General features: G+C 44.2%; 1 protein-coding gene across 5 annotated transcripts; it reads left to right on the plus strand.

Moving 5' to 3' along the window:
- The first annotated feature begins 2,788 nt into the window (after positions 1 to 2,788).
- LOC148641209 (high affinity cGMP-specific 3',5'-cyclic phosphodiesterase 9A-like) lies at positions 2,789 to 24,486 on the plus strand. Of its 5 annotated transcripts, none has more exons than XR_015930057.1 (22): positions 2,789 to 3,011; positions 4,239 to 4,293; positions 4,942 to 5,145; positions 7,918 to 7,988; positions 8,517 to 8,594; positions 9,110 to 9,153; positions 9,374 to 9,428; positions 11,338 to 11,408; positions 11,763 to 11,850; positions 13,607 to 13,688; positions 14,691 to 14,765; positions 15,594 to 15,680; positions 16,206 to 16,310; positions 16,899 to 16,981; positions 17,375 to 17,531; positions 18,577 to 18,690; positions 19,091 to 19,195; positions 19,711 to 19,839; positions 20,227 to 20,322; positions 21,231 to 21,309; positions 22,722 to 23,228; positions 24,121 to 24,486. XR_015930057.1 is itself a non-coding variant. In XM_088619292.1 (21 exons), exons 3-20 carry the CDS (start codon positions 5,077 to 5,079, stop codon positions 21,279 to 21,281), a joined length of 1,560 nt encoding a protein of 519 aa, XP_088475418.1. In that variant the 5' UTR covers positions 2,789 to 3,011; positions 4,239 to 4,293; positions 4,942 to 5,076; the 3' UTR covers positions 21,282 to 21,309; positions 22,722 to 24,486. The 5 variants fall into 5 exon arrangements, 3 of the variants coding, with proteins under 3 accessions (XP_088475418.1, XP_088475420.1, XP_088475421.1); XR_015930058.1 differs by having other exon boundaries at positions 22,722 to 23,161; XM_088619292.1 differs by having other exon boundaries at positions 22,722 to 24,486.
- The last annotated feature ends 507 nt before the right edge of the window (positions 24,487 to 24,993 follow it).

Here is a 24,993-nt window from a genome sequence, read left to right on the forward strand (position 1 = left end):
GCTCAGACCCCCAGAATTTACATTTCTGCGTTGATTCTGGTAGGGCAAGGTTTGTGTGCATTATGAGGATTGTCTTGTAGATGACTATGTTCATAACATTTTGTAGTCTTGTAATTATGCCCTAGGGAGTATAACAACTGTTCTATTTATGTCCTAGGCTTTGTTTTCAATTACATGGTGCTGCTTCTGAATAAGGATGAAGGAAGTTTTTGCTGTTGTTCTCCTCTGCACTTAATTAAAGAGGCTTTTATTAAGCGCGAAGGTTTTCAATTAAACTCTCAGGACAAGCTTTCTCTTGCCCCTGCATGCTTACAGGTGCAGAGGGCTTCTGCTACATTGCCTCAGACGGTCTTGGGGGAATTTCTTTGCATAGTTGTTTTTTTTTCAGTCCCGGTCTGTAAACCACTGTCATATTATCATGGGAGTAATGTTGCAGTTGGGCAAGTACTCGGTTTGCATTCTGTGCCAATTTGCGTATCTGGATTAATGGTACATAGCAGTGTGAACTGACGAAAGTCACAGCACAATCTAAAATAATATCGGAAACGGCAAAACTGGAAATTGGTATCAATGAGTCCTTGAAGAACTCTTGCTTACAGACAAACGTTCTTAAGCTCATCTTCCTTACAGTCTTCATCAATCATTATCGGCGAATCTCATTTTTTTGGCGTTGTCATTGTTTTCAGATAGTTCATGGAACTACACAAAGCGTGCGAGAGCTGCACAGGTGGTCAGCTCAATGATGATCTCAACGCAGGGCCGAGGGGAAACGGAATCCAGCTCTCTCTGGTCTCCCGGTCTCAGGGATTCTCCTAACGTGTTGCTGGCGCACGTGTGTCAGAGCCAGACTGTGCGCTGCTCCCTGCATGCGTGCGGCACTTTTGTGTTTTCAAGATATCTCTGTTCCAATACAAGCCTGGAGTGGCGTCTCCAGTTACCCCAGTGAGGCTGGCTGGCTGGCTGGGGGCGGCGCGTTCTTTCAAGAGCCCCGCTGACGGCCTCTCTCTGACTGAACCATCTGTGGCCCCGAGCTCTCCGCGGGCTCTTGTCCTTCGTCGGGAGGTGACAGTAATCGGCCTGACCCGATTATCACCCATCCAGTGTCGTGTGCAGGTACCATTCTTTCAGGCCCTGCAGAAGAGCGCTTGAGAGAGGCTTCTGCGGGCGCGGAACTGTGCTTTCATGCAGCCCCCGGCACACAAAGAAAAACACAGGCGCAAATGAATTTGGTATCGATGAAAGGCCGTTATACGGTTTTATTCAACCTTTAATTGCAAATCACAGCATGCCAGAGCCCAGCGGCGTGTTGCTCGTCTGTGGGCACGTTGATATTTTTGATTTTCACTTAAAAAAAAGCGTTACTTCAGAGAACCCCTGAACTTAGAAAATGTAGCGCGGTCAGCAAATGTCAACTCCATTCCAGCAGCAGAACTGTGGGAGTTTTATTTTTTATTTGTTTCCAAGTTTAGAATACTCTTATCCTCACATGCAGTGCGAATTTGCTTATTTTTACAAAATGATTACTGTAACAAGTGTCAGAACGGTTACAAATGAGAGGTCATTTGGCCGATCTAGCGAGTTTCATCGTTAGTTGCTTTGACAACACTGTAATTTACTGGTCATGCCAATAAAGTGGTTTGAGTTTGAATTTGGTAACTAACTGTTCCATGAATTTCATGCAGCCGTTGCTTTTTCAGGTATCGGCTTTAGCGAGGTAGCTCGTTCCATACCCCCACAACCCTTTGTGTAAAGAAGTGCCTCCTGATCTTGGTTTTCAATACAGTTCCATATGGTCCACTTTGGCCATCTGTTTCATGTTTCACTGTTAATTCTGAAGAAGTCTGCTAGGTTGACTGCATCTGTGTTTTGAGTGCATGAAACAGGTCCCCTCACAAAGTTCTATATAGTCTAAAAAGGTTCAATTTTTTAGCCTGTCAAAGAAGGACATTCCTTTAAGTTCTAGAATGCATCTGGTTGGTCTTCCATGGATTAATTCTAGAGGAGCAACACATTCTGGAGAACACCTCTTTCTTCCCAAATGCTGAAATGCCATTGGCATAAATACATCAATAAGAACACCTCTGTTTACCTGATCCAAACCAGTCTCTTCACATTTTCCAAGTTGGTCTTCATTGTCAGATAGTCCCCAATTCCGTGTTCCTCGGTCGGTCCTGCTCCTGCACTGCATGGCTGGTACAAGACTTGCTTGTGGCTTCAAGACTGTTGGTCACTGTAAGAAAAGGGCAGGGATGTGTCAAAAAGAACAGAGGAGCTATGGTAGGAGCCCTTCAAAGCAGAGAAAGGCACAGCAGTCGAGCGATTCCTTTGATAAACCGATACACAGCACAGTTACGGTACTGGACTTTCATCAGGGAGCCCTTGTATAATAAAGACCCAGAAGGAGTCTCTTTCAACTCGACACATATTAGATATCCAGAGCTTCAGTGTGCCGCTGTAGTGTGCTGGGGTCCAGGATTATAACTCATTATAATGGTATTTCAGGCCAACAGTTTGTTAAGAGGATTATAGCTGTGTTGTTTTGTTGTGTCATACACAGCTGGATGAATGACTTATTAATAATAATCCTTAATTTGACGAGATCAAATATAAAGCAGCAGAGAAATCAGGGGACCACAAATTCTCATTTTCAGCAACAACCTGGCCTGCCAGCTTGCGAACAAGAAAGTCTCCAGTGCCCGTATTTTGAAGCGGTTTAATGATTTAAAATCAAATGTCATACGCATGCAGACACCTGGAACTGTTTGCGAGGTATTTCTGTAGGTGCATATTCAACCACGCTGTGCTTGGCTCAGAGTAATCCAAGGATAATGAGCGAGAGGCAGGTCTCTTCCTTCACCGTGGCAACCGTGCCTTGGCAACGTCCCAACATGGCCATCACATTCAAATTCTGCCAGGCTCTCCCTTCACTCCCTCTCGCATGTGTCGCCGGGCATCAGCTGCACCTGGTGAGCCGCAGGACAAAGCCGGACAAAGACAGCAGCACAGACGCAGTAAGTAATGAAGGACAAAGTTTTTTTTTTAGGTAAAGCTACAAAAAGGCAGATCGTGTCATTTCACAATGGGCTTGTTAAGTTAATTACCCAGCAGTATCAAAAAGCACACTCCTTGTGATCAGAAATGAATGGAAAAGCTGGCTAAAAAGTTAGCTTTGCATGTCTAAGGTCAGGATGCTTTCTTTCCACCTGCTCTGCTTCACACTGAACTTTTTTTTTTTGGTCCGTCCAGCTTTTGTATTCAGTTAATGCATTCTAAGATTTAAAACTGCTTTGTGCATGAAGCCTTCAACAGCTGGTGATCCCAGGCTCTGCCGTGCATTGTCTTTGGGAATAAGGAAGGTTTCTTAGAAAACACAGGTATGCATAACACCTCCAGTGACAGTCATTCATTGGGTTACACTAGGTTTAGGAGCAGAAACGTAGGTGAGTAATCAAATATATAAAAAATACTGTACTGAATCTACCAGGTGATAGTGTTTTAATTGTTCATTAATTGGAAAAGTTTCGTAGGTGAAATGCAACATAAATTAGGCATGCGATGCAAATTCTATTTTTATGGTGCAGTTTTGTGTCCTTATATCCATGACGTTATAAGACATAAAAGAGCTAAACTCATTATAATTTATTCTCCAGTGCTATCTTGGACACAAGCAGGAGCTAATATATATGCGTGTTATGAGCATCAGCAATTGACTAAAAATATCAGAAATCCCCTCCATATCTACATAAAGCTGAAAGTCTAATTCTTGAACTGTTATCTTTAAAGAAAAACAATAGAAGTACCTGTAGAATATGACCTTTCTATATGAGAAAGGAAAACACTGAAAAGAGTCGAACAACTACAAAAAGATTACAACCTTTTCACACAAGAATATAAATAAAAAACACTAGTTTTTCATTCTGACAACAATGCAAAAGCAACAATGTATTGGCTGATTTATTAAAAGTAATAAACAGTTTGTTCTGATATTATTTTTTTTGTGTGTGTTTATTTAAAGTGAATTAATTTTAAACAAAGAGTGAAAGTATTTGCATCTTGAACTCTATGGGCTGTATGATGCCATGACTTTGGGCTCACTCCATGACTTTGTTAAGAAGGTGCATCGCTCTGATTAGAGGTGAGGGATGCTGTGCTGTCAGGTGGGACAAATCAAGTGACAAAGAATTTGCAATCTGGGCTCTCTGTTTGTTTGTCAAAGCCCATACCCTGGGTTCTTTCAGGAAACTCCCAGGGAAGGTCATCACATCACTCCACTTACAAGCAACAGTGATCCAGGTGAGACGATTTATCGATTTTCAACTTGGATTCTTACGGTCTCACCCCAATTACTCTTGTTTGTACTTTTCAAAAATTCGGCAAATACTGTGGGTGGGGGAGAGGCTAGACATTAGCAAACGAAAAGCTCAACAAGGAATACAAGGATTTTGTCTTGTTTCTCTTACTTTGCTGGAGATACCTCTCAATCTCTCCGCCTAGCTGGGAGATGTATTTTTGCTGTTTGTGGCACTCTGGAGAATTCAAGTGCTGGCATGGTAACCTGTGACCCTGTTTGAAAGCAGTTTGCTAAATCACCTCTCCAAGCCAAGCACCCAATTAACCTGCTTGTCTCCCGCACAGCGAGCACGATTCCCAGACTCTTCCAGCACTGCAGAGCTACCCAGTGTCCGCCCATCAACTGAATACATGCATATCTAGAGTTTCCTTTTCTTTATCCTCTCTCACTGCTCTTTAGAAAGACCTCCATCTCAGTCAGACAAGGGCAAGCCCAAATTCCTGACCTTTTCTCTTAGACTTTAGCAAATTGTTTGTTTGCTCTATTTGAGAAAAACGGTTTGCATTGAATCATGCCCTTTAAAATTTGGAGTAAAGAGCCACTTGCAGTGCTCTGACAGAGGTAGACACTGTCGTTCCTGTTCTCCGAAGCTTTTCCGAGATCTGCGGACCTGGGTCAGGCCGTGCGTCTGAGATCCTGATTCGAAAAACCTCCCCCGGTGATCGCTTCTGTGTGGGCAGAGGAGGCTCAGGACATTCCCCAGGCTGGAACAGGAAACAGAGGAGATGGGATCTGGATCTTCCTCCTACGCACCCAAAACCGTCTATCTGGATGTAGACGGTAAAATCCAGAAGGTAATGTAGTTCAAGTAGGGAGCTGCAGCAGTAAAGGGACAAGTTAAGGTTTATTCCATGCTGAAAAGAGAAGAAAAGAAACACAATGTTTCGTCTGTGGAGCCTTCTTCGGCACATCAACCCGGAGAACTCCCTTCTTGTCCATTCCCTTCAGGAGTCACCAGAAGAAGGCTCCACAGCCGGTTTCTTTTCTTCTCTTTTTCAGCATGGAATAAACCTTTACATGTTCCTTTCCAGAAGGTAATTGCCATTAACCAGCTCTCCTGTGGACGGTGTAAGAATTTGTTTTTCCTGTGGTTGGTGCTGCACACTTTAAACTTATGCTGCCGCTGTCTTTGCCAAATCCACGGATACTATGCAGCCATTTTAAAAAGCGAGCGTCGTGCATGACACATGGAGCCATCAGCGTGGTGTCTAAGCAAAGCAGTGCAGATCCTTTTGAAGCCAAAAGGGAGGTATTTTTCAGAACACTTTATTTTACACTGGAGGTCCTGTGCTAAGAAGTACCGTACAGGTTATGGCAAACTTTAAATTATGAATGCACAAAAGCTGGAACTATCAGAATAACGGACAGGGCGCAATCTCTCGAGAAATGAAGTTTGCATTGTGGCCGAGAATCATTGTGTCCCCCGATTAGAACATAAGTGCAGGCAGCTGTGTGGAGGAACTTGACAATGGGATTAAAGATGTTCTCTGCAGGCCAGTGGAAGGAGGGTAGCAATACAGGAGAGTGCACTGCGTCTGCTCACTTCTGTGGAAGTGCCTTGTTCAATTACTGTGTCTGTGGGCACTGAGACTCCTAGCTGATGCGCAGCAGCTTCACTGAGATGCAGAACACAGAGAATCTTGCAGAGACTACAGACAGCTGGCTTCTCTTTAAAACGATTAAATATTTTGTTCATTTAACATTTCTGTTCTCCCTGGCAGTTTCTGCCCCTGAAAAGCTCAGTTATTTCCAAAATGCCCGCTGCAGTACCACAGTATGAATATCTTGTTTTTTTTGTGTGTAAATATCATATTCCCTCATCACTCTTTTTTTTCCTGCTGCTCACATGCGACTGTTTCTTACTAAAGCATTTGCTTCAGAAGAAATGTGTCTACAAAAGGTATTCAAAAACACAGCAAGTCTGTTACTGCAGGTATGTCTGTGAACTAAGAGCACAACGTTTCCTTGAAAGTTAGCAAGATCTGAGATTTTTATCATCACACTCTGCTCATAGCTGTGTAAAGACATTAGACTAAGGTATAGTGCAGTAAATGTAATGCTAATTTTAAGGAAAGCATTCTTTTAAAGACATGCTTCACTTTTTTTCGTTTTAGGTTGTTCTCCTTTCCTTTCCTCACTTTATAAGTTCTATTTCTTATTTCACCTGCTGTGGGAAACTGATGGAAGTTGCACATTGCATGACAATTGTAGTATCAGTGCTTTAAAAATAAACCAGGGGGTGCATGAGTCACAGGTGCTGCTGACATGAGTTGGGGTCTGTGACACCTGCTGCTAGCATGTGCATGTTTGTCTTAGCTGAGCCCATTGTTTGTCTCAAGCTTCCTTCTCCCATAGGTGTATTCAAGCATCTGTGTACTTCTTCAGACTCTGCTGTCTTTGACCAGAGAATTGAATGTTTATTTCCATGAAACAAATTGCACAAACCTGCCTTCCGTGAACGGTTACCGTTAGAAGCGTCATAGACCTAGAAAAAACAAGCTTGTTGGTTGCTAAATTAAAATGACCTGGCTTCAAAGGAACTTCTAACAGCCCGACAGTTTAATTTAGATCTGCCAGTGAATGGTTATCAAGTTCAGGACAAAAGCATCAATTTCCATGCAAGGTGCTTTTTCACACATTCGGCATTCCATCCAATGGGGAATGAATTAGAAATCAATTGGCGCTGTTTGGCAGCCAGGTGTTTCTGTTCGATTGATATGGATATGGTAGAGTTTATGACTAATTCATTTTGTCGTTCTGCACCTACTGATGTTATTGATGTTGTTTGCTTCAGTAAAATAACAGCGCTAGACGGGACTCTATTCCTCATCTAGTGTTACTGCTGGGATGTCCAACAGTGGTCCTGAAAAGTCTCTTGCAGGTCATCTTTTCTAAAGATTGGCAACACTTGTGTGCAAGGTATCTGTTCAATCAAGGGAACTCTAGTCCTCGTGAACATGCTTAGATTTTGGTCCCAGATGAATTCCACATTACATAATATACCCACTGGAGTATTCACAATGAGATCATGAGAAACCGATGATGTAGCAATTAACCTTTAACCCCTGGTGGACTAGGGCTCTCTAGGAGCAGAGCTGAGAACCCTAAAACTGGACTAGAGGTACGAGACCTTCCCTCTTATTTCTGCAGAGCTGAGCAAAGCCTTTAATCATTGGTTTGCTGGAAGTTCTACCTCTGATCACCAGCAAGGAGGAAGAATCTTGCAGCCTTGGCGAGAGTGCAGGCTTATGTGTAGTACTGTCACAGCTGTGGTTTAACCCTTCACACTCACTCCAGCTGTTAGTTCTGCCTCATGTTGTGAGTCGCTCAAGCTATAATGTTGTAAGTGTGTGGTGCACCTCTGTAGATCACATTGTGGTGTGGTGTGCTGTGCCTTTTCAGCTATGGACTTTTTTCAGTGGTGTATTGCTGTTTTAGTGCAGGTTTGAGATCAACCCTACCACACTATCTAATATCCTTTCAGCCACTTCAATATCAAGGGCACGAGGGTCTTGGGCATGTCTCAGCAGCAGGCAGATTAATGCTTCTCTGTTCTGTCTGTTCAGGTTGTTTTCAGTCGGCACTGCAGCCCCTGTGACATCAAGGAGCTGCTCTGTTCCTCTTCCAATATCCCCAGGTCAGTGTCATTTCTCTGACCGAGCGCAGGTATGGACTTGTGAGGCAAAAAAGTAGACTGCTGAGTGCTTTAGCACTAGTCTTCACGGAAAATTTGTGGAACTTTTAAAAAATCTCCACATGAGGGAGTCTACATCCTTCATGGAAGGCTCAAATATGGTGTCTCTTGAAGACAACCATAGAGGCAACATTGTGCATGTACAGATAATAATGACACTTACTTTGGAATAGAATCTAGCTGATAGATGGGTGAAAGGGCCCTTTTATAACATTCCTCCATGAACATTTGTCACATTATTCATTTAGTGTCTCAGTAGCAACTATGGTTTTGAAGCCTGTATGATCTGAGCCTGACCTCACAGGTACTATAGGTTCAAACTTGTGAGTATGGAGTAAACACAAGGACTGTGCAGCAATTGTGAAAGATCACAGATCGATTTTGATCTGGCTCATGGAAAATGGCCTCTTGGTTCAGCAGACTGGCAATTGGATGGATACCTGCACTGAACTGGGCTGTTTCTCTTCACAGGAACACAGCGATCATGCTGGTGGACCAGGAAGGAGCCATTGTCTCCATCGACCCCACGATGCCCACTAACTCTCAGAGGTATGGGGTCGCTAGTTTGTCACGAAACACGGTTCTCAGATTTTTCTAAAAATGAGCTGGTAACAGCCTTTTTTCTTTGTGCAGCATTTTTCTTCTGTAAAATTTAATAGAAATAAACAGTACAGGAACCTCTGCAGCAAACAGCTGTGAATACATCTGACCAACTGCATGCATCAGATTTATATCAAAGTGGATGTGGCACTGACTGTTTTACATTTTAACACATTTGCTCAAGAGAAAAGTGTAATTTCATTTACTTACATTTACAAGAAGTTACAAGCATTTTTGAATGTGTCACTCTTCAGAATTAAAATTGGTGTCTCCTTAAGGGAATGATATTTACATCCTAGAAACAGAGAAATATCTTTTTTTTTTCTTCCAAGAATCTGGAAATCCAGAAAATGGGATTTAGCCTTTGTTATACAATATTGACAAAAACATCTGCTGCGGGCAAAGTTTCTATCCTGATTGTTAGTAATTGTACTGATTCTGGGATTTCATTTGTCTTTTTCCAGCTCTCTGTACAAAGTTGTTCCTTTATCTGGTGGTCAGCTGGGAGGTAATTCTTTACCAATGCTTGTTCTCCTCAGGTACACGTGTAGGAAGAATCTGACAAATGCTCTTTAAATTTAAAATGAGTCCCGTGAAGAGTTTTTAACAAAATAAAGTTTTGATTAAAAAAACAAACACTACACATGCATGTCTACAATGAATTCACAGAACTTTCTGTTGGAACTTTTTTGGAATGTAATTCTGGGTTCTTACCATTGGTTTCACAGAGAAGGAGGACATGTTTCAGAACGTACTGTCTCAGGTGGCCGAGCAGTTCAGCAGGTAATTCGTTCTTCTGTTGGGAGCTTCAAGGCAGAAATCGGCAACGTATGAGGGGATAAAATTTTACCCTTCTCATCCCCTGCCCCCCTCCCACAGCTGGGTCTCTCCTGCAAAATGCCGATGGCCTCAGTGCAGTTTCCTGCTTAATTAAAGGCTAAATCCTTGTCAGTCAAACACTGGAACTTACAACCTACTACTCTGCAAGGTATTATCACCACCAACCCCAGTCGTGTGATTCATTGTTAATTGCCTCAGTTACTGTAGGTAAAGCAGGGTCTGGTTTTACTGAAGAGCTGGGGTGGACGTGCTGACTGGAGTGGAGCAGTCTTGGGCTCTGTAAATCTGAGGCTTCTGTAATCCGTGTCACTGAGTGTAGTCCACTTGAGTTACTTAATTGGCCCAAAGTGGTGAAGGCTAATTTCAAAGTATCAGCTAAAGCCTTGACTTGGAGATAAATGTGAGATGTAGAAGCATGTAACCAGTGAATAAGGTATTCATCCTGATGACTCTGAAATCCCCTCATACACATCAGTCAATCAATCAAAGTTTATTTAGCAAATGCACAACAATACAGCGTGCAGCAGTAATTGCTGGCAATGAAATGTCTTTTCTGCGAGCTCACCAGGGGGAAATAAAAATAAAAGGCACAAAATTAAAAGTTACAGAGTAAGGTTACGTAATAATAGTGCAGTAAAAATTGAATTTAAAAAAACTCAATATAAATAGAATTGCTGCATATTCAGGGTGTATGGAATACATTATGTCCAAACAGTGCAATATGCAGTGTGCCAAATACAATGGAAAACTGTATGTCCATATAACGTGCCCATTTAACAAAGATCATTAGGGTGGTTGCTGAATGTGACTGCAGCTTGGCTGTTTAGCAGTCTTATTGCCTGGAGGTAGAAGCTGTTCAGTAATCTGTTGATCTTTGACTGAATGCTTTGATACCGTTTACCGGATGGTAGGAGAGAAAACAGTTTATGACTGGGATGACTGGGGTCCTTGCTGAGTAGATATCTTGGATGTTTGGTAGCTCACAGCCTTATTGAGCTGTGCTGACTTCACCACTCTCTGCAATACTTTGGGATCCAGGGCGGAGCAGCTCCCATACCAGACAGAGATGCAGCCAGTCAGGATACCTTCAATAGCGCACCTGTAGAAGTTGGTTTGGATATGTGACAGCATGACAAACGTCTTTAGCCTGCGGAGATAGAATAGACACTGCCGTGCTGTTTTGACCACAATGTTGACGTGGTGAGACCAGGTTAAGTCCTCTGTGCTAACTCCAGGGAACTTAAAACTGCTGACCCTCTCCACTGCAGTCCTGTTGATGCAGAAAGGTGTGTGACCTCCTTCCTGATGTTTCCTATAATCCACAATCATCTCCTTAGTCTTACTGATGCTCAGAGAGAGGTTGTTCTCCTGGCACCATGCTGCTAGGGTTTCAACCTTCTCCCTGTACGCAGACTCCTCACCATCTGTGATCAGGCCTGTTATATCGTCTGCAGACTTAAGATGGAGTTTGAGTTATGTCTGGCAACACATGAGTAAATAAGGAGTAGAGGAGAGGGCTAACTACACAGCCTCGGGGGGGCTCCAGTGTTTGGAGTCAGCATAGAGGATATGTTGGTGCCCAGCCTCACCACTTGTGGACTACACATTCCCTGTGTCATAGTTCATATTGGTACTTTTCAGGCACAGGGCTGCTTTTCCTCTCTTTCTGTTTCAGAATCTGCACCCAACTCCTTTTTGAACCCAATTCCAGCACAATTAAAGCGTTTCTCATTTCTCTGGTTAATCTAAATCCAGCCTTACAAGTAAAACAAAACAGAATTGAAATTAATACTAACACAGGGGCTGCTGGCATTGTGGATGCTTCCTAGATAAGGCTGGGTCTGTCTTGCAGGGCTTTTCGGATCAACGAGCTGAAGACAGAGGTGACCAACAGGTTGGCGATGCTGGAGAAGAGAGTGGAGTGTGAGTTTTTCTTCATTGCATAGCAGCAAAAGATTCAGCGCCGTCGGTGTACGACTGAATTGTTAACGTGTGATGTTAAGATTTCCAGCTGCAGTTAAATCCTCAGTGCATTATACTGCAAATTATCTTTGCCACAGATTCTTGTGTACTGTATTGTATTACGGATTTCCCACACCGTCTGTGTTTTTCCCCAGTTTCTGAGTGATTCACTAGACTTACTCTAATTTTGCTGTGGTGACATCAGTGAGTGTGCTTGGCAATTAACGCACAGTAAGACTCGGGTGGACGCGGGGCAGTGAGACCAAGTGGTCAAGGTGGCGGACTCAGCATCGTGCGCCAATGCTTGTGTTTCAGTGGAGGGGCTGAAGGTGGTGGAGATCGAGAAGTGTAAGAACGACCTGAAGAAGCTGCGGGACGAGATGACGTCCAGGGGCGGGGGCAGGTGAGACCGCAGTAACCCTGGGATAGTAAGAGTGTAAGGAAGGCCATAGGCCATTCCCCGGCCACCCAGGGACCTTCTCCAGCCACTTCCTGAAAGAAAGCTGATCCAACCAGACATGCATCTATGGACTCTTGTTTGAACTCTGTCCACTGCAGTGATTTTCTTCTTGTAGCACAGGGATCACACCTGTTTGCGATATCCTTCTTGAAGCCTGACAGGCAGGTAGTCTGCAGTAGGGACTCGACATCCGCAAATTTGCTTACTGATGAACGGGTCTGAGATGAAAGAAGAGCAGTGTGGGTTGAAACCTAGCCGGAGGTGGGCCACCCCAGATTTCCCTTTAGCTGCACAGCAGATTAGGATCCTGAGACAAACCTAGCTAGAAAATGAGCATCTGCCCGCCATCGGCCCAAGTTCAGCTGGTCAAGCTGGTCTTGTTTTTATATTGTAATGAACACTCCAGGTTCTGTGTTGGCAGAATGACAGGCTGGAGACACCTTTACAGGCTCCCTGTCAGTATTTTTGCTCTTTTAAATACAGTGGGACGTGTTAATAATAGAGGCAGAGTGAAAGTGCAAGCTGGATGCAGAGGAAAAATTTGTGTTGTTTTTATTAACTGATTGCTATACGTCTGTGATTATTGCTATTTCTTTTGGTTGATCAATGTTATTGTAATTAACATAAAGCCAATTAAGCATTAGTACTTAAATATTCACATAAGGGAGGGTAACTCATGTTTTTTAGCCATACGTACTATATACTGTAGTACATTGAGATGATATAGAGATGGATTGGACATATAAGAATTTGGCTATTCGCAACAGATCTCTGCAGCAAGCCCTTCCGAATGTTGAGACCCTGTTGGATTTTTAGAGTAGCTTCCATTGATTTTACTTCCATGCTTTTTGGAAAAAGCTTTCTGTTGGCTTTTTCCAACACTTTGTTACATTTGCCTGGGGAGGGGGAGGGGCTGCCAGGGTTCAAATATGACAAGGATCTCCTTGAACAGACGGGTCCCTCTCAGCAAAACCACTCACCTGGGATTCCTGCTGTTACCCCAGGACTTCCTTCTTCTGCAGGGAGCCTACAGCTGCCGTGAAGGTTGCCAAAGTTGTTAGGCACATTAGCAAATACTATAACCTATAGAGAGAAGCACATTTTCTACAACTGATTAGAAGAAACACTTCTTAAAACAAAGCGTGGTGGGAGTATGGACCAAACTGTCCATCCCTGTCGTTAAAAGCTGATACCTTCTCTTCTTTTAACAAGTGAATGAGATCCTTAGCTCACTGACTGTAGCTACTCAGACTAAACGAGGCATTAATGGACTCCTCACTCATGTAAAGATCATGGTCCATGTCGCAGGCATTTCTCAAATCTCTTCATGGTTCTCAGGATCATAGTGTGCTTATTCCAAAAGGACATGATTGACAACATGGATAGTTACTGCAGGAAGCAGGTGCTGTGCTTGGAGTCTTAGCATGGTTACACGCCGTTTAACTCATCGATCCCACAACTTCTCCAAGATGCTCCTAAAGGATTCCAATGAATCAGGTTTCAGAACATCGACAGAGCATTTCTGACACATATCTTTCGCTGTATGGCCGACAGAATGCCCCCTCCCCTCTCCCCATTTCCTATGCTAATATACCTTTCATCTGGTTGTACTTATTGTAGAAAAAAAAGCTTGAGATGAAATTTCGTTGCATCATCCAAACAATTGCATGTACTGTAACTATGGTTTCCTTTGCTTCAGAGTAAACTGCCCTTGCAAATACAACTTTTCCGACGATGGCAAGAAAATGACCCCCAGAAGAGATGTCCCCAGTTACCCCAAGGTAACATGAACTTGGGGTGTTTCTTGTGTACCTGCTTTGTCTTGTACATAGAAAAATATAATGTATATAATGTGTGTGACTAACTGTGAATCACTGATCTGTGAGGGAAATGTTTGTGACATTCGTTTTCTTTTGGAATTGGGCAGAAATAAATCAATACTTTGGCTCACCCTGTCCAACATGGTATTTGATTAGACTGGGGGGGTTAAGTGGCCACTGACAAGAAAAATTGTTGCAGGGGTTCGGATGTCTTGTAGACTCCTGGTCTACAAGGGCATTTCAAAGTTTGAAACAGTTACTGTCGTGAGAAGTTTAGACTCCTTCTCTAAACCAAAGGAATGATCCACTACAGCCAGTGCTGAGCGTGCAGGAGCTCAGCTCCAGTAGCTCTCCGTATGAGACTATCCATTACCTCTGACCACGGTGCCTGCACCTAATAGTGACCTGAAGAACTCAACAGGCGCGTTTACAATTTCAAAACACGGCCCCCTGTTTCCTCTCCTTGACTCCAAGGTTACATTTCCACACAAAAAAAAAATCTGATCAGTTGCTCACAGTGTACCTTGAAAGTAGACTTGAAGAGTAAAACAAAGAGGACGCAGGGTCTTGTGTTTGGCCAGTGTAGACTGTCAGGAGCTGAGTAGGATTGACAGGGGATGGATTTTGCATCCAAGTGTTGCAAGTGCTCAGACATTCTGAGCTCAGACTTCCTCAGAGATGAGGAGAAACAAGTTTGAGAAAGCAGTACCTTACACTCCTAAAACCCGGCTAGCAGTGGAAGAGCCTGTACCATGAACAAAGAAGAAGGTCTTGTTGACTCTTACAATTCTTCCTTTCAAAGTAGAATCACAAAAAAAACAGGTGGTCCTTTACTCTCGGAACTTGGTGCTAATTCTAGGTTCTAGGTTTTAATTTAAACTCTCTTTCATCTCTGTAAATTCAGCTTTAATTGTGATGAACACCATTCTGCTTGAAGACCTCCTTTCCTCTTTATTCCGACAGTACACTTTATCCCAGGAAACCATCGAAGCGCTGAAGAAGCCAACATTTGACGTGTGGCACTGGGAGCACAATGAGGTGAGAATCCAGATTTCTGATCTGTCTACGATTTTGTCACTTGTGTCTTTAGTTGAACCCATTCATGAGTGGGCAGGAGGGCTCATTTACCTAAAGTATTGTCCCATCCATCAATTCCCTAACCACTTAATCCAATTCAGGGCTGCTGGCAAGCTGAACCATATCCCCAGAAGGGATGGGTACCAGTCAGGATACATTATAGTGGAGACGCCAGTCCATCACAGGTCACACACACTCACACCTGTTCACCTGGGCCTGTTCACTAACCAGTGTGTCTTTGGACTGTGAGATGAAACCAGAACACATGGAGGACACTCACTTGAAACACAGACAGAACATAAAAACTCCACACAGATAGCACCCCAGGTCCAGAGTTGAGCCCACAGCCCAGAGTGCTAGAATGCAACAATGCTAACCACTGTGCCACCATGCTGCACTTAAAGCAGTGACCCCTTTTTTAAAAAAGTTCCCTGCACCTGTTTCAAATAAATTCCCTTGAGAAAGACGGGCTTTGTCCTTGCCCTTATATTGTATGAGACCCTAATAGCACACCCCAACTCCCCTCTTTGTAATTTCCATGAGTGGCTAAAAAAACACAGAGATCCTCCTGTCGCTAATAGGGGTGTCATGTATTGTAGTGTTAGAGTTATGCTCTCCATTTTTGTTTTCAGAAGAGGAGGAGAAAAGGGGAGCTTTCTCTACGTATCTGGCACGTTTTGTGCCTTCTCTTTTGCTAGTGAAGTTTGGCTAAGATAGGACATTTGTTTCTTTTTTCCCTTTTGACATTATGGCACGGCGCTCCCCACTGGCTTGGACCCTGCGGCTCAGATGCTGAGCTGTCTGGAGTACATGTATCACGACCTGGGCCTGGTGAAGGAGTTCAACATGAACCCCATCACGCTCAAACGCTGGCTGGTAAGGAGCTGAGAGGCGATTTCAGAATTTGCGTAAGTTTAACGCGCCAGTACTGTGTGAGCTCTGAATTGCAAACCCTGCCAGAAGAACGAGGGACTTTGGTCATGGAAGCAGGGGTCTTTCATGTTGATCCAACAGCAGGAGCCCGGTCCCACTGTTGAAGATTGCTTTCTTACACTTACAGTATGCGCCTTCATCTTCAGCAGAGAGCGGTTTAACTGGTCCTGAGAACTAAAGAGAAAAAATATGCATTTTTCTGTCATTAAGCCTTTGAGGCAACAGAACACCAAAGCAAGTGAAAGAATCTTGTTAAAATGTTCTCGATCTGCGAGATTCATTGATAGTAGCCTCTGTGACGTCTAATTCCTCAGGGTCTTGGACTTCAAAGAATAAATATGCCTATAGGTGCACAAACCACTTCTTTCGCCCATGTTTTTTTATTTGAAGCTGAGAGGAAAGGACTCATTGCAAGGGGGAAATGCTGGGAGGCTCACTGTGCTCTGCTCTGTGTCTTTGCTGTTCCAGATCAGCATTCAGGAGAATTACCGCAACAACCCCTTCCACAACTTCAGACACTGCTTCTGCGTCAGCCAGATGATGTATGGCATGATCCACCTGTGCAATCTTCAGGTGAGAGCCTGACTAGGGCTGTCACATGACATGTACTCCCCAAAACACAGAAAGATAGTTCTGCTCTCCTGCTGTTTTTTTATTTTTCTTTCAATACTGGTGGATTTCATAAGAGAAAACGTCCCTGGCTTTGCACCTGACTAGCCTCTGGTATTGAAGTAGTTCAAGCAGGGAGCTGTGTGAGCATGTGCAGGCCTCAAAGGAACAAGTAAAGGTTTATTACATGCTGAAAAAAGAAGAAGATAAGTTTTCGGTTGCCGAAGTGTTGTGTTTTTTTCCTTTGCTTTTCCTTTGTAACCTCTGGTATTGTCAGGCAACTTTTTTCTTGTGGATATGCAGAAACAAAGCACCAAAAGTTCCTCAACGACCCAACCCTAATCTCAGCAGCCCTGCTAAAGGCAGCCATTCTCAGACTGTCTTTAGCACTATATCTTTAATAAGCAGAAACTCAAGCCCAGACTTCGCTGTTAGAAAGTGTCTGTTAGAAGCAGAAAATGTGTCATTTGTTTAAGGTCATTGCGTGCATCAGATTCCAGATATGTCTGGAGCGCACAAAAAAACAAAACAAGCCTTGTTTGCACTGTCCAGGAGAAGCTGACCTTGACAGACATGGGCATCCTCATGACCGCAGCAGTGTGCCATGACCTGGATCATCCAGGCTACAACAACACGTGAGTGGGCCTGACAGTACAGGGAGCCGTGCCCGTGCTCTGTTGACCAGCATGAGGATGTGAGCCCTGTTCCCCAGAGGTATCCATAATAGAGCAACAGAGTAAGAGCCACTCCTTCCAGCAGTGATGTAGACATGTGCTTTACATAGTGTGCATTGAAAAGCACATCCACATAGGATAGGTCATCATGCTGACTTCACTACATGTATTTTTTGGAAAGGCAAAATCACTCTCCTTATTTTGCAAAACTGCAGAGGGACTGTCGTAGATGAGTATCATAAATGGAAGATCCATGTGATCTGGCAACTTTGCACTGCTGTTGTCATATAAAGGCGAACAGACCGAAGGTCCCTGCATTGGCGACACGCCCACCCGTTGGCTCTCTGTCTCTAGTTACCAGATCAATGCCCGGACAGAGCTGGCCGTGCGCTACAATGACATCTCCCCCCTGGAGAACCACCACTGCGCTGTGGCCTTCCAGATCCTCTCCCAGCCTGAGTGCAACATCTTCGCCAACGTGGAGCCCGAGGTCTTCAAGCAGATCCGCCAGGTGAGGGCAGCCGTCTTTCCACAAGCCTCTCCATCCCGGGACAACGGATCCCATCGCCGGCTCGCTCGCATGCTCATCCAGGGAGGGACCTACCTGGGAACGCACGAGAGCCCCACCATTCGGAACTGGCACAGCACCTTATTGATCACTGCCCTTCTCATTCACATTACCAATAATGGGCTATCATTCGTTTTCTTAAGATTCCCTTGATGGAAACATGACATTAAATCTTAAGAATAGCTACAAGCTCGAGGCTATTTGGCCCCTCTAGCCCGTTTAGTAGTTAGTAGATGATTGTTCCAAGAATCTCATTCAATAGGATTCACCAACATGGCTGGGCAGCTTGTTACATACTCCCATCACTCTTTGTGTAAAATGGTGCCTCTTTGTAGAGTTTCTAACAAAGCTTTGGGTGGGATGGTAACAACCAAGTTCAATTAGACTGTCAGTCATTTGTAATAAATCTTTATGTAATTTCCTCGCCTAAACACTATAAATACTACACACAATCCCCTTCTCTCCCTCACATACTGTACATTATTTTGCAACCCTCCTCTGACCCAGCTCCTCCTCTGCAGCTGCCCCTTAGTCACTCCTCACTCTGCAGGGGGGTCCCAGCCAGGAGGTCAGCTCACAGCCAAGTGGGCTCAGCCAAATTTTCACTAAATACTCCATAATCTTTTCAGGACACCTTATTCTTGCACTTTCAAATGCACTTCCCCATCATTTTCATTTGTGTCCTTAATTTTGAAGAAGTCCTCGGGGTCCACTTTGTCAGTGGTTTGTTTGTGTATCAGGTCCCCTTTTGCAGTCTTCTAAAATAAGTAAATGTTAAATTAAAGAAGATGAACAGTTTGATCTTCTCATAATTTATTCTGTTACAAATGTTTACACCACCTGGGAAAGAAAGGAATTGAGAATAATTCCTCAAAGATCTCCAAGATTTGTGGATAAAATTCTGCTTTTGATTTGATTTATTTTTGTTATAGAACAGCACAATGAAACCCACATGTAAAATAGCTTACTGATTTATTTGCCCTCGCAGGCCATAATCACACTGATCTTGGCCACTGACATGGCCCGGCACGGCGAGATACTGGACTCCTTCAAACAGAAGGTCGACAACTTTGACTTCACCAATGAGGAGCACGTGACCTGCGTACGTACAGCACAGGACTCAGTGTTTATTGTATCCAGTACTGACAGCTGGTGTTATTATGTGGGTCAAACAGAATCTCATTGGAGGACATTTTGCAATATCTTTACCTTTTGCAGTTACGGCCCAGATCCTTTAATTCAACTCTGTCTTTGTGTAACAGTTAAAAGGAGATAGCACTGGACTCCCAGTTGGTATTAGTCATGGGACACTGAGTGAGTGCTGCATCATGACGTGTTTTCTATTTAGGACTGTTCTCTTGGTGGTTGTTCTTGTAACAGAAAAGTGGGATGCCGAACATGCCAGACATATTCTGGCAGGGGGTGGTACGCAGGTGAGGGCAGGGGGCGGAGGCAGACCCTGGCTGGGTTGAAAAGGTCGGTTGTGCTTCTCCCCCGTCCAGCTGAAGATGGTGCTGATCAAGTGCTGTGACATCTCCAACGAGGTGAGGCCGACGGAGGTGGCCGAGCCCTGGGTGGACTGCCTGCTGGAGGAGTACTTCATGCAGGTCAGTGAGTCCCGACGGACCTTCCTTCCTGCGGCCTCTCTCTTCCGAGCACTTTCAAAACCAGGAATGGGACAGAGCCGAAATCCTAACCGGCCGTGGCATCAAGACGAAATCGTGCTCTCTAAGGAGAGTGGGTGCTCAGGATCTGAAGTCTGTTTTGGGAGATTTTTTTTCGTTGTGCTACTTGTTAGGTGACCTATGTGGCATCTTGACAGCCTCTATTTCTACACACTGCCTTCTGTACAGAGTGAGTATTAGGATTCTATAGTGTGTGTTTCAATGCCTTGGTTGTGTGCTGCTCAGGGCATTTCAACAAAAATGCTTTTAAAAGCTCTTCTGGCACAGAACTCTGACCATGAACATCTGCTGCAGACCCGGAGTTTTCCGCATCAGCACTATTTATGCCTTACTACTTAGTTGGTGTACGCAGAGGCTCACAACACCTTGGCTGTTTTGGGCCTCATCTCGGGGTATCGTCTGTATGCATCTCACTCTGTTTTCCTGATTCTCGGCAGAGTGACCGGGAAAAGTCAGAGGGGCTCCCAGTGGCTCCCTTCATGGACCGGGATAAGGTGACCAAGCCCACAGCGCAGATCGGCTTCATCAAGTTTGTCCTGATCCCCATGTTCGAAACTGTCATGAAGGTGCGTGGCGTGAAAGACAGTGGGATACCTCTTTCCCTGCTGCACACTACCCAGAGTGCTGCAGCAAGAGCTGGCAGGGACAGATGCTGACGTCACTCTCGCACTATGGAAGAAAATACTGATTGGGCTCGTTGGCCTGGTTTAGCTTTACCCATCCTAGCAGAGGCACCAGCATTAAGTCAAAAATACTTTTCTTTACAAGTGAAACACCTTCACCAGAGAAACGTCAGACGCAGACTGCCGGGCGTTTCTGCTGGCTGTAACTGGCAGTAAACGCTTCCATGTGCTTCCCACGGTTTTAAGAAAAAACTCCTCAAAACATTTGAGCAAACTGCTCCTCCGGCCCCTGCTCACCGCGTCCTTTCTGTCCCGCCTGCTCCCGGGCAGCTGTTCCCGCAGATCGAGGAGATCATGGTGCAGCCCCTGCGCGACTCCCGCGACCACTACGAGGAGCTGAAGCAGATCGACGACGCCATGACCGAGGTAGCCCCCCGTCCTCGCCACCGCCGTCGCCCTCCTCCGTACTGCAGTGAGGCCAACGGCTCCACTGCCCGCCCCTTCTGTGTAGCATTGCGACCCATAGAGAGCGGAGGGATTTTTTATGTGCTCTATGTACATGTACATTGGGATTATTCACACTGTTCTCTCAGGCAGTACAATAAACACCACTTTCACACAATGTGCACAGGACAGAAAACTGTAATAAATAATGATCGCGCACAACGTAGCACAACGACACACAGCGGGTATTCCAGAGCCATAAGCACAATGAACACAAAGGACAACAGATATGTGGCAGAGTGCAGAGTGCAGAAGTGCACTGAATTCTGAAGATCTGTGCAATTAGCTGCTCCTGACGTGTACTGCCATAGGACAGACACTGTTCTTAAGCCTAGTGGTCCGTGCTTTAGTGGTAGTGATACAGCTTGCTAGAGCTCATGGGGGGAGAACAGTTTGTGACTGGGATGGCTGGGATCCTGAATGATGGATCAGGCTTTATTGTGACAGCAGATGCTGTGGATCTTGCTGATTAATGGTAAGTCAGTTTGCAGGGCTTCTGCTATTACTTTTATAACGTAACATCGTCAATGCGGTGACATGTTCCAAAAAAACCTTGTTTGTCACATCCTGACATCAGCACGCGTAGCGGAGGTGAACTGCATTGTGGGTGCACTTCAGGTCCAGCCTGACATTTGTAAACAGGTGGTAAAACGTTTTCTTCCTTCACAGTAACGGTTCTTTATGCCCACTTTCAATGCACTCACATTTCCATGTCTGAGCCAACCACCTGACCGTGTCTCTCCTGGCCTGAACTGAAAGAACAGGCTGAAAGAACAGGTAATGTGAGTGACCCACATGCTAACATAAAGGTGTGTCTTTTGTTCTACGAGGCGCAGAAGAAAAAAACTGAAAATATGTCATTAGGAGGGAAGAAGAAGTAGGCAAACCCACGGGCCAGCGTGGTGCTGTGTAAGTACGCGATTCCCTGGCTGTAGCTCTAGCGCCACGCACCCACCCTCTCACCTGCCCGAAGAGCCCTCTCTCACAGCCCGCTGTGGCAGAATAACGCTGCCCCAGAGAGACCCAGCTCCTTCACTTCTGCAGCAGCACAACGTTTTCATCCCGTTTTCCTCCGGGTTGACACGCCTCCACTCACAGAAGTGTTCAAGAACAATTCAGCTGGTTAAAGTGTCCTCACTTAAGTCAAGTCAAAAAGTTTAGAAGATGGCCCCTGACGCGAAAATGCTGTGACAAAGCATCATGCAACCCCTTGCTGCCTGGGTCTGCCTGGGTAGGGGTGTGTTCGTGTTTGTGCTTGTAAAGATTTAAAAATATTACTTCTGCACTCCTCTAACAATAATCGATCTTTAATTGAGGAAGACCAAGCCATTGTGCAATCCTAGGCACACGTTCTACATTAGATATTCTAAAACATGACTATTTTCACCTTCTCACTTGCTTGATTTACCACTAGCAGATATTTCTGTTCCTACTCATTGATTGGAGTACGGCAGGGTACCATTCTTGACTTGAGCAGTGCACAGCTGGATTTAGAGGCATGATATTTGCTCACTCAACCCCTGCCTGTTCTGGTACTGCTCTGTGCTTCACTGTTCTCTCAGCTCTGGCCGACACAGCTTCTGCAAGGCTCTCATTTCACCCTTTGCTTTAGCAGACCCTCAAGAGGCCAGATTGCTTGTGTGATGCAAACAGGTTTGAAGAGCTCCTCTTGAGGTGCTGGAGCGTCACTTTCTTTCGCTGCCTAGGTGCTGCTCACGCGTCTATGCTTTAGTCCTCCTGCTGATTAGTGTGATCAATTGATAAAGGCCAGACAGTGTTTTTGTTTGAGAAGAAATGTTTTACTGTATTCTGATTTTTTACGAGCTTGCAGAGATTCTCAGCTGTGCTCATGATTCTCGCCTGCTTCCACAGGTTAAGATATTTCTTTGGGAATGGTTAATCTTCATGACTGAATACATCTTAGGAACATGCCCATGTCCGCTTTTAAAAAGAACGAATGTTTTTTTTGGCACATCTTCCTAAAAAATGTAGAAAGCGACTTTTTTGAACAATGAAACCAAATTCATTTTTTTGAATCTGAAATCTTCCAGCTCAGATTCTTGAGCCGTATCTGTCTGTTCCAGTGAAGAACCCACAACATTTTTTCACTCTAGGCTTTAAAGTTCTCCACCAGCTATCATCCACCTACTTCACCTTAATCATCTGTGTATTCTCTGGTTCCTTTTTCCTCTTTGCTGTCCTTCGAAATGTCTTGAGATGTGGAAGAATTAGCCAGGAATCGTCATCTTTTAAGGACGGGGTATGGTGACCAGGGATTCAGGGGTTCAAGTCTGTGTCTCATTGTTTGCTCATTTTCACAGGGATCCCATCTGGTGATCCGATTTGGGAATTTTAAGCAGACCATCTAGAGTGGGGCTTATGCTGTGCAGGCCGTGGGATTTAATGTCCAGAGCGAAGGGGGCGACTGTCTGTAAGCGTACTTCCTCAGTCTTCAGCCACGTCGTGCTGGTTCGCCCCTCCTTCCTGCTGAGACAAAACCAGGCATGCTCTGAGCGACCTCACTTCCTCTGCTCCTGCCCTCCCACGGACGCACAGGAGCTCCGACGCCCTGAGCAGATGTCTTCGAGAGGACTTTCGTGGCAAAAAAGAATTCAACGATTCACCTTTGTCTCCTTCGGTGGCTTTTAAAGATGCCAAACGACGCGTCAACACTAGAAGAAAATCCTCCATTTTGAAAAGGCTTTTCTTCGTGTCTGCTTCTGTCCCCCAGCGTCTGCGGTTCTGTATCACTTTCTGGAAGGTGAATGTCATTTTTAGGAACTTCTTGAGGATGTTTTTGACACTGAGGATAGAAAATATCGATTCAGGTGAATTTCATGGAGTGATTTCTTTCTTATTTTACTCCTTGAATGATTTGATTTGTTTGAGTCGCCGTGCTTCAGGTGTTGTTATAGAGAAGAGTGCTGTTTGTCCTGGACTGTGTGTCACTCCCTGTATCCTACCTACCTCAGTCCAGGTGAGACCAAATGTGGGAAAGGAAGCTGTTAGGTCAGTTTATTAAGGCTGAGTGGCCTGTGGCTGTGAACACAGGTCCGAGCACTCTGGTCCTTTGTGGACAGAGGGCTGTAGATGTCTGGTTTGAGCAGGACCGTCCTGATTTGGCTGCCTGCTTCTACCTGCTTCTACTGCTTCTAGCCTTCAGGGACCTTATATTTTTTTCTGACTTTAACCTTTCATTGTTTCCATATGTGCTGATAATGAGAACAGGATCCATCAGATACTGGTCAGGTGAAAGGTTTAACACAGCTTTAAGATTGTGCCTTCACTAGTCAGCCACAGGAATGATCCTCCATGGCTTTGTGGTGGAGAGTTAGAAATGAGCTCTGCATCCTGGAATTGGGACTGCGGCAATTTCACTGATCCACACCAGGACATTTGTATATATATTGTAGCTGACTTTATCAAACGGTTTAGTCTGATAAAAAAAAGAGAGGGTTGTTGTTGTTGTTTTTTGGTGAAATCTTCTCATTTTAATCTTTCTTGTATCTAGAAATGTTTTTTCTTGTTTTTAAATATTGGACATGTTTTAAAACCACATGACAAAAATGATCTGGGCAGTCTAAGTAGAGTCCTGCAGAAGTGTCACAGTGCGTGATTTGCGCCCCCGTGTGGGGATTGGAGCAAACTGCTTGAGCTCTGCTACTCCACGTCTTTCTCTTGAACCACGAACAGACTCCACTTCCTTTCATACCTAAACAGATCTGAAGAGTGCAGAGAAGAAAGAGGAGGATGACTGTTCATCTCAAGCCTGCTCCAGCTACTTTATAATATTTTTTTAAACTCAGGAAGAATACCGAAGCAGGGATATAATTTTCATTTATCGTGTTTTTTTCTGCACGTGTGCATTGAGTCTAGTTTTGTTGTCTTAATCCTTGCTATTTTGTGTTATAATGTTAATCTGTTAGTTTACAGGATTCTGATCTTGAAACCTTAAATGGACCTCACCTTGTTCTCTGTTTTGTTTGATGCTTGTGAACATTTGTATGTTCAAATTGTATAGTAACTAATCAGGGGCACGTTTCTATAGGCAAAATACAAATCTGTAATAAATTAACTCAAACTAAATTGAACTGTATGACATAATGACAGCCCATGTAGGTCCTTGTCCCTATTACATATTGATTGATATTGATCTATGTTTTTGTCAAAGAATGTTTTACACTCTTCCACTGCATAATTTAAGACGTTATGAATAAAGAGTAAAATGTACAGAATAGAACATTCAAAGTTCAGATGAGAAAACATTCAAATTCCATTTTCAAGTTCCAAAACACTGTCATTTTCATACATCTTGTATTACTTTGTAAATCCTGCACAATCCAGGTTAATAACTAAAGCATGTGAGTAACACATAGTGCAGTGTTTATTGGATTATAGTTTGAAACTTCTTTTTAACACCCTTTGCACAGAACATGATTCTTCAAACCTGCTTGTGAGCTGCGAGTTTGTGATTAAGTCCTCAAGCTGCTTACCTACAGACTCAATGCCAGCGTGTGACATTTACATGGATATGAAGACATTAGCTTGATATATAGCCAAATACATCACAAGAAATGAAAGGTTTTATTTTAG

Source organism: Lepisosteus platostomus, chromosome 25, assembly GCF_059453375.1.
Source record: "Lepisosteus platostomus isolate fLepPlt1 chromosome 25, fLepPlt1.hap1, whole genome shotgun sequence".
In the NCBI taxonomy this organism is placed as follows: Eukaryota; Metazoa; Chordata; class Actinopteri; order Semionotiformes; family Lepisosteidae; genus Lepisosteus; species Lepisosteus platostomus.

What these genes read in the sequence shown, in the direction of transcription:
- LOC148641209 (XM_088619292.1), top strand. Translation starts at nt 5,077, where the DNA reads ATGGGATCTGGATCTTCCTCCTACGCACCCAAAACCGTCTATCTGGAT. An exon ending in TCCTCTTCCAATATCCCCAG is followed by an intron (nt 7,989 to 8,516) that starts GTCAGTGTCATT and finishes TTCTCTTCACAG; the next exon opens with GAACACAGCGATCATGCTGG. An exon ending in GTGGCCGAGCAGTTCAGCAG is followed by an intron (nt 9,429 to 11,337) that starts GTAATTCGTTCT and finishes TCTGTCTTGCAG; the next exon opens with GGCTTTTCGGATCAACGAGC.